This window comes from Aulonocara stuartgranti (genome assembly GCF_965226115.1).
Source record: "Aulonocara stuartgranti genome assembly, chromosome: 1".
In the NCBI taxonomy this organism is placed as follows: Eukaryota; Metazoa; Chordata; class Actinopteri; order Cichliformes; family Cichlidae; genus Aulonocara; species Aulonocara stuartgranti.
This window is the reverse complement of record NC_138939.1, coordinates 3,364,327-3,379,149: the sequence shown is the minus strand read 5'-3', so window position 1 is coordinate 3,379,149 and position 14,823 is coordinate 3,364,327. Positions and strand designations below refer to the sequence as shown.

Below are 14,823 nucleotides of genomic sequence, written 5' to 3'. Positions count from 1 at the left end.
GTGGAGGCAGCTACGGTTGTAGCCAGGCTGCCATATCGCGCCATCGGCCCCTCTGGCCAACACCAGTAGGCGGTAGGGTAGATCTATCATATGACACTATATTGTCCAATATCATATGGCATTATATTATATTATAATATGTTATATTATATCCCCTTTCACATTAGAGCCACAACAGGACCCACAAGAACATGGGAACAAGTAAAAGTGGAATACAGGAGTATTCTACAGAATGGTAATATTTATCTCTTAGATTGCTTTGCGTCTCTTGGCAAGGTAATACTGGCCTGTAATACTCTGTTAGTTTGTTCATAACAGCAACCAAGAAAAGGGCAGAGGAAAAAAAGACAGGTGGTGGTCCTGCACCCCCTCGTCAACAAGTTGGTTAAGTAAATAATACCCTCACGGGAATATCGATATCTCTCTATGAGCACACTGTCGCGCTGAGCTAAAGGATCCTGTCTATCCCGCAACATACGCTGAATTCTGAGGACTCTCCTTATCAATCTTGCACCTTCCGCAATGGGTTGGTCGCGTATACGGACAGGACATGGCTGCGACAGGCTTCCCAAATCCACCTTCGCTTTTATAGCCGTGGTCTCTCATCTTGATTACACGAAGTAATTTACAATTACTACTCTGAAATATGAATTACATCTGTAATAATCACATACATGTAATAGAATGTTAATAGTTCATTTCCCTTTTTTAGGAAATGACCTGTATGTATCTGTAAAAGGATCAAGTGCTGCATTATCTTTAGTTACATTGATGTTATTTATTTATGGTGAAACAGTGGTAAAATATCGCTGTTGCTTTCGTATAAATGAAGCGGACATACCTGCGTGGCCGCGATCTAATCCTGTTTACATAAAGTAAACCTGCTCCCGAGCAGGTTTACGCTTACGGCTCTGTTGCTATGACAGCAAGTCCCGGATGAGCTTCGGGGAACCGAACGATCCAGGATCACGCGAAATCGTCAACAATCTAATCCGGCTAACCTACTTAGCGAGGTACGAAGAACGGGCCCCAGGTCAGCTGATCTCCGAGAGAACACAGAACAGGAAGCATGTGAACAAACTCAGTTTATTATTCAAGTAAAAAGTGGCAGCAGACGCTCAGCTGAGGGTTTATTTACACACATGTACAGACACAAACCTGCCATCCTCACAGCACGCCGGCCCGCCCGCAGACTGACCCTGGGTCAGCATGACAAACGGACGCGGCGGCGAGGAGACGAACTCAAACTGTCCTTATTTACAACACAAATGAAAGCAGCTGTCCGACGTCCGGGTCAAACAGGAGGAAACGCAGAACTGCAGCAGGAAGCAGATGAACCTGCGCGCACACACAGACGGATTTAAGGTATGTATGGAGGTCTCGCGCATCACCTCAGAGACATGAGACTGGGGTCATCAGACCAAACAGAGACCAGTCGGTGACCTCCAGCAGACGCTGAAATCGTGTTGTACTCGTTTATATTTTTACCTGGTGATCAGTGTTTTCTTGGGGGCGGGGCTTAGATTAATGCAGATTACTTAAAGGTGACCATCCTGAGCTCACTTAGTCTCTGATCTGTTGCGAACTCATTGTTATAGCTTTTGCTTCATGTGTCAGCCTTTACGTCTGCCTGCCTGTCTTTAGAAAGACTCGCATGGTTAAAGTTATCATTAACAGTTTGCTCGGGTTGTATGCCTTTTTTTCTTTTGTTTCCCTTTTTGATTTTTATTCTCATACTTTGCTTTCCCGCTTATTTTCTGCAATAACCCAAAAAGCCGTCAGGGTTTGCCCATTTCCAGTTTTCCCCCCAAACACAATCCCTCTGTGAGGACCTGCAGACTTACAGGAACGTCATTCAGGCGAGCTGATCACACGATGGTTGCCGGGCTGATGACTGCAGCTGCTTTCTGAGGACAGACGGAGAACACCATCAACCAAACATTTATAAACTCAGAGAAATTCCCAGAGAATCACCGAGCCGCTCGGAGAGATGACAAACATATTTAAAAATGCTCTAACTCCGCCTCCTTCATGGCGCTGTCTGCACTCACAGCTGAAATGTACGGGCTGTTGAGGTGCTGTTTGCTGGGGGAAGAGGGGGAGGGCTCCTCGGGCAGCGCTTCCTGGAGGTGGGAGGACACGCAGCCGCTGTCGGAGCCAGTAGAGCCGGAGAGGCAGCGAGACGACGAACCTGAACTCTCAGTGGCTGAAGACAGAAAAAAGAAAAAGAAACTGCAGTCAGGCGTTAAAGTGAAGAGGCTGGAGGATTGGGACGAAGATTACTCAAACCTAATCTGAGACTCATGAGTTTAGGTGTGTGCTGACGTACTCATGGAGGGCTGGCTGCTGGTCTCGTGCTCCTGCTCGTCTTCCTCGATGCACGAAGCGCTGAAGGAGCTCTGAGTGGTGGGAGGAGGGGGGATGCTCTGACTGCAGGAGGGAGAGGAGGATGTTATAAAACCAGCACAAGAACCTTTGACAGCAGGACAGGTAAGTCTCACCTGTACATGTGCAGATTGAGCGGTCCCAGCAGGCTGGCTGAAGACGGGCCTAATGCTGCAGGGTCAGAGGTCACCGTTCCCCTTTTAAAAGGATTCGAATGGTCGAAGACGGAGACGGCGATGGACGCCCGCGTTCTGGCACCTGAAGGACCCAATCACCGTTTTACTTTTTGATCATCAGTAACTAACGAGCTAATTGGTGAATTCTAGTGAAAGTAAAGTCTGAGCGGCACCTCTGCTCTTCATCATGTAGTGAACGGCTCGGTCGCTGATGGCCGCGTCGCTCGGCTGGATGTCCAAGAACGGTTTGTTGCCCACGCCCATCGACACCATCTCCTTCAAACGCATCTCTGCTGGCAGAAAGACAAACGGGTGAGTTGATCTCCGACACCGACGCTCTCCTGAACGCTCCGCCATCCGCACCTTTGTTCCTCGTGGCCTGGGTCCACAGGATTCGGGCGATGTCGTTTGTCCAGGCGTGTTTTGCGTCCGTCGTTGTCGCCTGAAGGATGAAGGTCTGATTCTTGGATGTCCTCCTCCTGAACCAGATCTCAAACTTCAGCCCGCTGTCCCCCGTCGACTCTGTCAGACCAACGTCCGCCGTCTGCAGCACAGGCACACGTTTTCTGCTCAGAAAATTCCTCGCCTCACGGTTGGCGTGGGCTCGCCTGCTCTTGGAGAGCTTACCTTGAAGGAGTGTTTGTAGATGAAGACGTCCAGCCCTCCCTCCATCTTCTTAGGTTTACTGAAGAGGACGAGCTCCTCGAACAGGAAGATGCGACGCTGACATTTCCTCCTCCCACTCCAGACAGTGAACTCGTCCTGCCGGATCAGCTGACCCTGCTCCTTCAGGTTCACCTGCAGGCAGAAGAAGAGCTGATTGGGTTTAATTCCTAAGAGTAGCCGATTTAATTATGTTCATAAGGTCCATCGAAACTTAATTTAAGACGTTGTAGACTTGGGCACGAACGATGACGCTAAAACAGGATTATAAGAAAGTAAAAGACCGTAAAAGCGGCTCTGCTGAGGCTCATGGGACACAGCCCTTAGTTTGGTAATCTGAACACAAAGGAATGGCTGGTCAGGCTTTTTGGAGGCTACCCCCAGCCTCACAGGGAGCTGCAGTCTGCTGGAGGAAGCCTCTGAACTGGCTTCTGGAGTATTTCACAGCATATATGGAAAATAGTTTCTGATACTGTTACGCTGTTTAACTTAAAAGAGCAGAAAACACAAAGAGGGAGCTTTTAACGACACGGTCCGATTTAAACGTCTCACCTTGAGCTCCGTCTTTATCATGAAACCCACAAACACAAACCTCCCATCTTACTGTGGTAATCATGTCCATCAAGGCGGTCGTGTGATTGGTTTTTAGTTGGACTACTAAAAAAGTTTTTCAGGATTTTGGATCCAGAAATTTTTAGGAGACCATCATCAAGGATTTTGAAACAAGTGATCAGTTCCAGAAGTTCTGCTCCTTGAATTTGATTCATGTGTGATGTGGAGGGGACTTTCACCTCAGATCAATATTTCTGGTGAGTCTAGAACACGAGTTTCACCTGAGCTCAGATCAGGCTACACTTACGTCACAGTCTCGAATGGCGTCCATGGCCAACAGGTCGTTTCCATGGCGAAGCTGGAACTTGACCATATTGGTGGCAGACTGCAGTGCCGTAAGCTCCGCCTCTTGTGCCACGCCCACCTCCTTCATGAGGTCAGTGAGGAGCAGCGCGTATTTGCTCATCCTCTGAACGGGCTTCAGCAGGTAGGAGGACAGGTCCATCTTATCGCCCAGCTCCAGCTGCTTCCTCTGCAGGAACGAGGGGGGCAGGGGTTAGTGCGAGTACAAATATGAGGTCACATGAAGGTCAAAGGTCAGAGGTGGTGGTTGTAGTTCTCACTCTGAAGAAGGAGTGTCCGTGATTCGCCAGAAGAGCGTCAGACTTGGGTTTGTTCTTGCTGTAAAGAGCGTACAGACCGAACTGCTCCTGCTGTTCAACACAAACAACAAACACATTCACACAGAGTACATATGAAGTGTGTGTGTGTGTGTGTGTGTGTGTGTGTGTGTGTGTGTGTGTGTATCCGTCCCCTACGTGTCTGAGGAAGCAGTGTGGCACTCTGAGCGGATGCTTCGAGCAGGCCTCCAGCTCCTTCAGGAAAAACTGGCTGTGGAAGTCGAGGAGTTTCTCCAGGTTGCCGAAGACGACAGTGCGTTTCCCCCTGAGATCCTGCGGGAGGTCTGCTCGGTCCATCTCAGGGAAGTAGTGATGTATGATGTAACGCAGTGAGCGGACGTACTCGCGCTCAGTGTTCACCATCTCCTCCACAATGTGACGCAGCTTGCTGCACACACACACACACACACACACACACACACACACACAGATGTCAGCAGAGAAGTGTCAGTCTACAAATTCAGTCTGAGAACCAGGATTACCCACCTGCTCCTGGGTCGGGGTTCTCCGGTGGGTGTGCTGGGTGTCCCGGGGCTATGTGGCCCCTGTCCTCCCCAGCTGTGAGAAGGCGTCCTGGGGCAGAGCGTGCGGTCTGCTGCCTCAGTGCTGCTGACCTCCAGACCACGGATGAACACACCCGTGTTTCCTCTGCGCACTGGCTCGCTGAGGGCGCGAGCAGACGGGCTGTAGCGCGACGTCTCCGGGGTGGCGGGGCAGTCGAAACTCTGAGTCTTCCTGAGCTGCTGTCGTCTGCAGGAGAAGGAAGAGGAGGAAGAGGAGAGGGAGAAGGAAGACGACGATGGAGTGAAGCAGGGAGAAGAATCCAGGCGGGGGAGTCTGGGACTGCAGGAAGTGATATCCACACGGTCTGAGGACTCGTCTGAGGAGGAGCTGCGAAAAAGTCGCCGGAGGAGCGGCGTGTGCTGCGGGGTGGGAGGGGAGGCGGAGCCAGCAGGGGTGGAGGTAATGGAAAGAACCGAGGAGGCATTTGTTTTCTCCTCTGGCAGGCGGGAGGAGAGCCAGAGTCCTGACAGAGACTTCCTGGAGGAGATGGAGCTCCTGCTGGTGGCAGAGTCAGAGCGGCGCCTGTGGGCAGAGTCACGCGTCTTGAGTGCTGCCTCCATCTTCCTGTCAAACATCTTCTTGGTCTCTTGACACTTTGACCAAGCGAAGCTCCACTGACGAAGGCCTCGCTCGCCCCGCAGTTCACCCGCAGCCACCTTCATTTCCTGAAAACAGGCGTCTGAGATTGGTGGGTGCAGACGCTGGTAGTCCTCCAGGCAGCCAATCACAGCTTGGCATTTGTCTGGCAGTGTGCAGTCCTCCATACTGATCCCAGCTAGGTGACGCATACCCTGCAGCGCCCAGCCATAAGCCTGCAGAGAGAGAGGGGAGAGTCACATGGAGAGCCGATGGAAAGGCGCCATTCCACTTCCTGTTAAAATGACTGCAGTTTAGCTGAAGTACAGCAGGGGGCGCTCAGGAGAAAGTCAGACAGCATCAAAAATCTGTCAGAAATTAAATAAGACGACTAACTAAAAACAAAAAAACCCAAACAATCAGCAGTCACGCTGTAGTGCGTGCTCATTGGTTGGTTAAGGACAATAGAAAACACTCTCAGTGGCACCCTGTTCAGAATGATAACTAAACATCAGAACCAGAGCTAAAGCCCAGCAGGAACTTTGTGTCCAGCTGGTTGTGATGGATGAAGGAAACGCTCTCTGAGGCTGCTGCTCGCCCGACGCTTCAAATCAACATTTACAGACGCTGTGACACCCCAGCGCTCAGAGGTGTTTTACTATAACATGAAAAACAATCTGAAACTTAAATATCATCGTTTAAAAAATTCAAAGAGCAGAAGATCTATTTTGTCCAGATGACATGACCTTTGACCCTAGACAGCAGCCCACTGAAGAAATGTTTTTTTTTCTTCGTTTTAATAAATTCAAAAGCAAAAAGACTGAAAAAAGAAAAAGGCAGGAAGTGATGGGGTTACTTTAGCTGGTTATGATGGGAACATTTTAAGTTTCCCCAATCAAGTTGAACACCCACCTTTTCCCCGCCCACTTTTTTTTTTTTTTGCTAGGGTCACACACAAAGATGCCATGGTGCAGGTCCTCTTCTCACATGGAGGAGGTCCTAAAGGGCCCGCACTAAAACAGCTGATGTAACATGTAAACTTTTAAACCATCTCTCTGAGAAGACGTTTTCCTCGTTTGTTTTCAAAGTGATGATGTTTCCTGGTCCAAGCCGTTCCAGCTTTTCCTTTAAAGCGAGCAGAACTCGGACCCGACACTGAAACATTCAGGGCGTCTCCGTTTTTTCTGTCTGTTCGGACAAACAACAAGAACAGACCGACAATGACGTCACTCTGCAAGTGTGTAGTCAGAGAGCTTTGAAGTGTGAGCTCGTGTTTGTGTGCGCACCACGAAGGAGTCGACCGCCAATCTCCTTTTTGCTGAAGGCTGGAGGGGGAGGAGAGTGTGTGTGTGTGTGTGTGTGGTAAATTAAAGACCAGAGGCCTCCTGCTTCTCCACTGAAGAATGACTGAATGAGTCTTTACCTTCCTGACATGCAGCTAACATATTACTTCACCACTAAAACAGCAGGAGACACACACGCACACAAGGTCATGTGCAGGTTATTCCAAACTTTTCAAGGCCTGGAGAGGGAAAGTTCAGCAGCACTGACAGCGGGTTGGGTTTGGGCAGGGTGTGGCCAGCAGAGGGCGCTGGAAGCACAGCAGGGTGAGGGTTCACTGTGAGGGTGCAGACACCCTCTTCAGTGCCTGCTGAAAGAAAACAACCCACCAGCATCGCAGAACACTGAGGAGCAGCTCTGACACTTCAGTCTCGGCTGATTTGGTGACAGCGGCGATGGTTTGAGTCTAAACGTGCAAAGCACAGAGGTTTGTGGCACAACAATCATCTGCTGCACGCCTGCCTGAGAAGGTGGAGGTGTGCTCCAACATCTATCTCTACCTACACCAACTCTTCAATCAGTCTTCCCAGAAAGGCTCAAAGAGGAGAAAGTGGTCCAAAAACAGACGGATGTGTCAGTTAATATTTCATTAGATAAGGTCTAATAATAATCCATTCAGACGTCTTCATGAGGTCGACGTAAACAACCAAGGCGGTGACACAGATATGATCCGACAGGACGTGCTAACAATGAAACCATATGGACATCGATGTGGCAGGAGGCTACCGGGTCAGCGCTCTCCAGACCGATTAGCTGCTGATGTGTCCTGATCGCTGCAGCCGCTCACTTCCCACATGCACAAAGGTGTGTGTGTGTGTGTGTGTGTGTGTGTGTGTGTGTGTGTGAGAGAGAGAGGATCGTCACAGCAGTCCTTTATTGTAACTGTACTCTTTATCTTCGATTCTACAACACAACAACTGTGGGTACATTTTAGTTGTCAGCCAGGTTTAATCATTTTATTAAGATCTGATTGGACCACTTTAAATGAAGATGACTTGGGGTGTTTTCAGAGGACCTTTTTATAATGAATAGTTTACCTGCAGAGACCGTGGCAGACAGTGGTTGGACTGTGGAAATGACCAATGTAGATCTCAATATTCTGACTGTATAAAAAGCTTTTCATGAACCCAGATGCTGTGTGTCTTTGGACTATTTCAGCAGCAACAGGCTGGAATGTCTTCCACATGTAGCACACAGCAGGCGCTACTCTGTGGTTTAGGTAGAGAAACACCTGGTCGAGCGTGCAGGAGGCAGCACACATGATGGCCGGCCGTTAGCAGTGATTGTCTGGGACGGTTAGCATTAGCTGCCAGGTTAAAGACTGGAGAATTAACGGTTGGAAACTTGAACACGTGCAGCTTCTTTGGACCAAGTTGTGGGCTGCTGTGCATGTACCATTATTACCAAAGGCTGACCCTCCCTCTACTGGAGGTCTCTTCCTGTTAAAAGAGTGTTCTTCCTCCCCATCATCACCAAGTACTGCTCACAGAGCCCAGTGATCACATGAGCCTCTCTAATATTTAGGATCTTTACACTTCAATATGAAGGTCCTTCAGATAAGTGTTGTAAACTGTTCATATAATAATATGAGGAACAGATTGTTCCTTTGTTTTCGTCTACTTTCATTATTTTAGCATCGTTCACATCGATTTATAAAGTAAGGCTGAAGAAATGTACTGCTTTCCAAGTAAGGAAGCTTTGGATCCAGCGTTACTGGACCATTTCCACTTCACAAACCTGACAACATTTGCTTTTAATCTATTTTCAGGCCTCCGACAATCAATGATCAGAACAGATGCCGATTACGTTTCCGTCGATCAATAAATTGATTATTCGGCCGATTGTTTCAGCTCGCCTCTGGATGTTTCCAAACAAGAGAGGGAGTGAAAACGTGGGGCAGAGAAGAGGAGGACTCTAATTAAAATAACATGTGGTTGTTATGGTGCTGCAGAGGGGGGAGGCAGGAGGGGGAGGAGGGATAAACAGGAGCACACGGGCTGTGGTTTTGGGGACAGTGGCCCTGCAGGACTCCAGGCCTGGAGCCAGTCAACCAAAGAGGAGGAGGGGAAACAGAGGGAGGGCGGAGGAGGCCAAAACCCTCCAAACCATATAAAAGGAGGGGGTAGGGCTCCTTTCCTCCTCCTTCAGAGGAGTAGTGGTGAACCTACTTCAAACGGTTCTGCGGTTCCTGGAGGAGAGCGTTTTGTCTTCAAACTCTTGTTGATGTGAAAGAAGTCTTTTGTTTCACTTTGTTTCTTCACTCTTTGCTCCGTTTCTATATTCTGTGCTTTTATTCTGAAGTCTTCATATAAAAGGAAGAAATGTCAAACAAGGCAGAATCCTCCAATACCAGTGTTTTTATGCCCCGACGTCAGAAACAGCTGTGCCCAGAGCTGTCGTGTTTTCAGGTGTCCATTTGTCCCATTCTTGAGATACTTAAACATGGCAAAAAAAATTACTTGAACTCGAAGATGGAGGGTAAGATTTTCATGGTCAAAGGTCACTGTGAGCTCACAATATTCAAGAATTCAGACACTACCTGACAAACTGTCACACATCGTTTTCGGTGCAAAACGGAAAACTTAAAAACATAAAACTGACAGATGCTGTATCCTGTCCAGATCAGAGGAAACTGATCTCCTTCCTTTCAATATAAAATCACTTATTATAAAAACACATCTACTGCTGCCAGAACGCAGTCCGAGGAACTGATCCGAGGAGGTGTCGACGGTTTGGATCACAGCAGGTACCGACGAGGTTCAGAATGAACCCAATACTGTGTTCGAGTGGTGCGTATTAAATAAATGAGCTGACACATGACCAGATCTGGTGTATCGCCATCCGAGAAGAAACTAGGCAACGTGGTGAAACTATTCTGAAAACGAGCCCACGTGGAGCTGCTAGCGCCTGGCCAAACCTCGCTGCTGTGCTAAAAGCTGTTATTTTTAAAGATTCTTAAAGAGGTAACGGGTGAACTGGAAATGGATCAAAATTATAGAATTCATTATTTTTCCCCAATATCTAATCACGATTAAGTGATTTTACCAAAAATATTTAAAAATAAGTAAATACAAGAAAAAACAAATGTTTTCTCCGAATGCTGCTCATCCCTTCTGAAGAGAAAACTTGGTATGAATCAAACTGATTTTGGAGACTGAGCTCTGATAGCTGTGGTGGAGCAGCTGGTTTACTGACTGGAAGGTTAAAGTTTCTTTACTGGCTCCTTGAAATGAAATGACAGTGTGTGTAGGTACAGCAGAATAAACCCGTAGCCTGAGATTGCTCCCTTTATCGTCCACCTATGAGCACAGAGCGCTCTGCCAGCTGTTGGAGTTTTTTCCTGCCACTCAGCTGTGAACAATGTGGACACGACAAAGCGGAAAAGGGAATGATGCTGCCGCTGTGACTGCTGTGAAATGGAGCAGACAGCCAGTTTTGTATTTGCTAATACCCATTTCCTTTCCTTTCCTGCAGACTCTAGCTGGAGTCTCCGTCCCCAAAACGCATGACAAGCAAAATTACCTCCGACACACCATCATCGAAACAGACAGCAACCCTGTGTTGCTTTATATGCAAAAAACACGAGTCAGGGTGGGAATGTCACTGAGCCGCAGCAACATGACAACATGCGTGATCTGGAAACGACACGATAACATCTGCAGCAGGTAAACTGGTAACACACACACACGCGCAGAAAGAGAGCGAGCAACAAGCAGCGAGAGCAGCTTCAAAGATCTCTCTGCAGTCAAAGTGACGCCAAGTTAACATCAAACGGCTGAAAAACTGCCACACACACACACACGTGCTGATAAAACTTCTCCAAAGCAAACCTCAGCTGTGTGTGTTTTTAAAAAAACAACAACAAAAAACAGTAAGAAGTGTGTATCGTACCTGTGTGTTCAGCTGAAGCTCTGAAGCCTGAGTGATTCGCGCAGAGAGCAGCATCCTGACCACACACACACACACACACACACACACACACACACACACAGTGACCCCCCCAAACTTCATCAATGGGCTGAATGGCAGATGGGCGGTCCCAGGAGGAGAGGAGGGGGGGCATCACCACGGCGACAAAGACTTTGTGGTGAAAGGAATGAAAGGGGGATGGAAAGAAAACTTGGCACCGGAGTGATACCTGGACCGACCACACACACACACACACGCACACACACACACACACACACACACGCACACACACACGCACGCACGCACACGCACGCTTCATTCCTGTCTGTGTGTGTCAGGTCAGTACTGCCTGCTTAGTGTATCAGAGAGGAAACTTCAGCACACTCTGTGGTTGGTGTTGTGCAGAATTTGGTGGCGTGACTAAAGCATCCGAACAAACTTCACTGGTGAAAGTTTAAACATCGGTCTGAAACACGTGCCTGCCGACCGGCCGAGCCCACCACTGAGTGAGGCGGCTCGGATCCCCACAGGCTGATGTTTTCACCCACAGAGCAGACATGTCAGGACAGGACAGGAAGTGAGGCTTGAAAAGACTTCCACACAATGAAAAATAATCTTCTTGTCATCGCAATTTCAATTTTTGTTTTCCCCAAATAGAAATCTTCTATGTCTATGTTGCATTTCAACAGAGAGGCTGTTTCTCTCCTTTGGTTTAGTTCAACTTTGCAGCAAACCGAGCGAGTAAAAATGTGTCGGTCCGTCATGTTCGTTCGCACGAGCTTATGAGCTATAGCAAAAACCATAATTACTTTGTTGGTAATTGTACGCTTGATTTCTGTACCAACTTATCATGAAGTGTCTTTTTACAGGGAATTTGGGATCATCCTTTCGAAAAACAAATGAAACAAATGAAATGAAAGACAAAGGTCTACGGACGCGCGAGGTCGTCAGAAGGGACTTTGGATGAGCGGCTGTTTTTTTTGAAGAGGCAGCAGGAGGCCCAGCAGCTGCTGCACCTCGGGAGATGATATAGAAAATATAGTTTGTTGCAGGAATGTGGACCATGTAACTTCTTCGGGCTAAGTGTGGCTGGGACCCAATGTGTGTGTGTGTGTGTGTGTGTGTGTGTGTGTGTGTGTGTGTGTGTGTGGTGGGATCTGGACAGATCAACTGGATTCTTGATTTTTCAGTTGTCACAGGACTTGTTGCCGCCCCACGTGGAGGAGTTTAAGTATCTCAGGGTCTTTTTCACGAGTGAGAGACTGACAGACTAGATTGGGGTGGTGTCTGTAGTGATGTGGACGCTGTACCGATCTGTTGTGGAGAAGAGGGTAAAAGCAAAGCTGTCGATTTACCGGTCGATCTACGGCCCTGTCCTCATCCTACGCTGTGTACGTCCTAATATGACACGAGTCTGAATCTTTTCTGAAAGAAAACCGAAAGTGCGCCGGAGTTCACACCGTGTCGCTCTTGGTTATGATGTGAACAACGATCGAAGAAACTTTTGTGGTCGGTGCGTTTGTTTTTATAGGATGTCTGAGGGACAACTTCAACTATTTCATGACTGAATTTCAAGAATCTGCACATTATAAAAATATCAGCATGACATAAAAACACACAAACAAACCTACAAGACAGAGTCATGTGGACAAAGACCATCACCCCCCTCACACCCCTTTACAAAGAGTCCAGTACACAAAGCAATATTGACACTCTCTCCCCCCTCTTCATCCTCCTGGCCTCAATACAAGCTGTCAGTTTCACTGCAGGGAGACGATATGAGGAGGAGGAGGAGAGACACGACAAACCAGCTGCTCCGATCCACATTCAGCTGTTTTACATGCAGCTAAAATTAGATTTCTGAAGATGGATTAGAAGCTGCTCAGACAGAGCTGACAGGCTTCTCAGATGGTTTAAACCGAGAGACAGTAAAACATGAAAAATCAGAGCACAGCTGGAGCTATAATCAGAAAGAGCAGCAAGTACTGTTCACAACACTGAAATTCACTTTAGCTAATCTCAGAAAGCACCAGATTAAATATAGATTTACACATTTAGATGGCTGTGAGGCTCAAACTGCCATTAAAAACTGATCCGATGAGCCACAGCCTCAGTGACTGTACCTGATCTAAGAAGCCGTAGAGTCGGACGGCCCGCTCGATGTTCTGCCCGGTACTGCTGACCCGCTGAGTGAAATCCTGCAGCTGAGCCCAGAAGGAGTGAACTTTGTCCTCGTAAATGTGGAGGTCAGCGGACGGCACGTCGTCCCGGCGCTCCAGCCGAGACAGCAGCTCCTTCCCTCGTTTACACTGGTCCTGCACACAGAGGAAACAGACCTCATCCTCTGTGGGGACCAGTGCTAAAAGAAATGTTTGAACGAGTGAGAGAGAGTGTGTGTGTGTGTGTGTGTGTGTGTGTGTGTGTGTGTGTGTGTGTGTGTGTGTGTGTGTGTGTGTGTCGTACGTATGCCGTTGTGCAGAAGTCCTTGTAGTCCTGCTGTTTTTCATTCAGAAGCACCAGAGAGTCTGCCGGCTCTTCCAGACTCTTCAGACAAACTTCACCAACCTCCTGTAGCCACGTCTTCACCTGACACACACACACACACACACACACACACACACACACACACTTCTTAAAAAACCAAACAGAACTCCAGTCGACACTTTTTTTTATGGTTACGAAGTCAAAGAATGACAGAAAAACAAAAAATAAGGCTAAGAAAGGAAAAAGAGAACCAATCAATGCTGCAGCTCTGTCAGCTCGTCTATGCCTGAGGGCCAAATGTCTGACAGTTCATCCACACCCACAAGCAGCAAATCACTCACATATGGATCTACTTTAACCTGAATTACCCATTTATGAAATCCATATATCATCTAATGTTTATTCATTTTCCTAATCATTCATTTGTGAGTGTGCTCAGGGAGGGAAGTGTTTCATCCTGTCAAAGCTTCAGAAGACGAACTCGTTCCAGTTTAACTCCAAACACATAATTGGTGTTTTTCTGTTGATGGTTATTGATCTGATATTAATCTGATGTTATCAGGTAATAATTCGATTGCTTACAGCTTAGAGCGCATATTTCCAAACATGCCTCCATTTCACAAAAAAGATGTAGTAAGTTAAAACCTCCCTACATCTGACAACCACAACTCCACTTTAGTTTTTTCCTCCTACTGACAAGATACAAGACACCAGAGTTCAGGTTAAAAAAAAGAAAAACATCTGAAAATTATATTTTTTTAATGTATTTATTGTGCATTACTTCTTTTGGCCTACTTGCAGTACCTTCACAGCACACCAGGGGGCTGCTGTCCACACTTTGATCACTGGCTAAGAGCGTAACCAAGGAAACAAAGGAGGTGGGAGTGTCTCAGTGTCACTTAGAGTCACGGTTCATCATGAAGTCAACTCCTCACATTAAGACGACACTGATGTAAATGTCAGTATGAACGATGCATACTGAGCGCGCTCAGACTGACCTCGCTGAAACCTTGCTCCAGGTTCCTGAAGTCTGCGATGAAGTTCAGCTCCTGCGTTTTGGAGTTGGACAGCATCACCAGGCGGTGGAGCAGCTCGTCCACCTGCTCGTACAGAGCCGACACTGACTCCACCGCCGCCCGCTGGTCCACCGCCACGCCGACGCTGCTCTCCTCCCTGCGCAGCCACGCCAGCGAGGCGCCGCCCTCCTGCTGGAGCTGCACCAATCGGCTGTCTGCGAGGATGCTGCACATCACTGCCCTGTAGCGGGACAGCAGCAGCTCGGCATCCTGGCAAAGACAGAGAGGTTTGAGCTGGTGTCTGAACCTTTATGTGAGAACAGAGCAAAACCACAAACTGTTCAAGTGAATAAAAACACGCAGAGTGGATTTTAATACTTGTGAAGGGATCAACAGCCTCCTGTTGAAACTGTTCATGTTTTCAATGAGCCCAACTTTTAGACCTCATTTCCAGTTTTATATTAAACCCAATTTGTA

The 14,823-nt window shown here is 47.8% G+C and overlaps 1 protein-coding gene across 1 annotated transcript in view; it reads right to left on the bottom strand.

The window, feature by feature from the left end:
* Window positions 1-1,068: 1,068 nt before the first annotated feature.
* plekhg4 (pleckstrin homology domain containing, family G (with RhoGef domain) member 4) overlaps window positions 1,069-14,823 on the bottom strand; it is a 43,868-nt gene continuing 30,113 nt past the window's right edge. Inside the window, 14 exon segments of the mRNA XM_082519059.1 lie at window positions 1,069-1,903; window positions 2,052-2,206; window positions 2,330-2,498; window positions 2,501-2,643; window positions 2,735-2,851; window positions 2,925-3,105; window positions 3,189-3,359; window positions 4,084-4,308; window positions 4,400-4,489; window positions 4,595-4,844; window positions 4,943-5,832; window positions 12,970-13,161; window positions 13,310-13,432; window positions 14,329-14,616. Of these exon segments, the coding sequence (XP_082375185.1) occupies window positions 1,856-1,903; window positions 2,052-2,206; window positions 2,330-2,498; window positions 2,501-2,643; window positions 2,735-2,851; window positions 2,925-3,105; window positions 3,189-3,359; window positions 4,084-4,308; window positions 4,400-4,489; window positions 4,595-4,844; window positions 4,943-5,832; window positions 12,970-13,161; window positions 13,310-13,432; window positions 14,329-14,616 (3,042 nt within the window). The 3' untranslated portion in view covers window positions 1,069-1,855.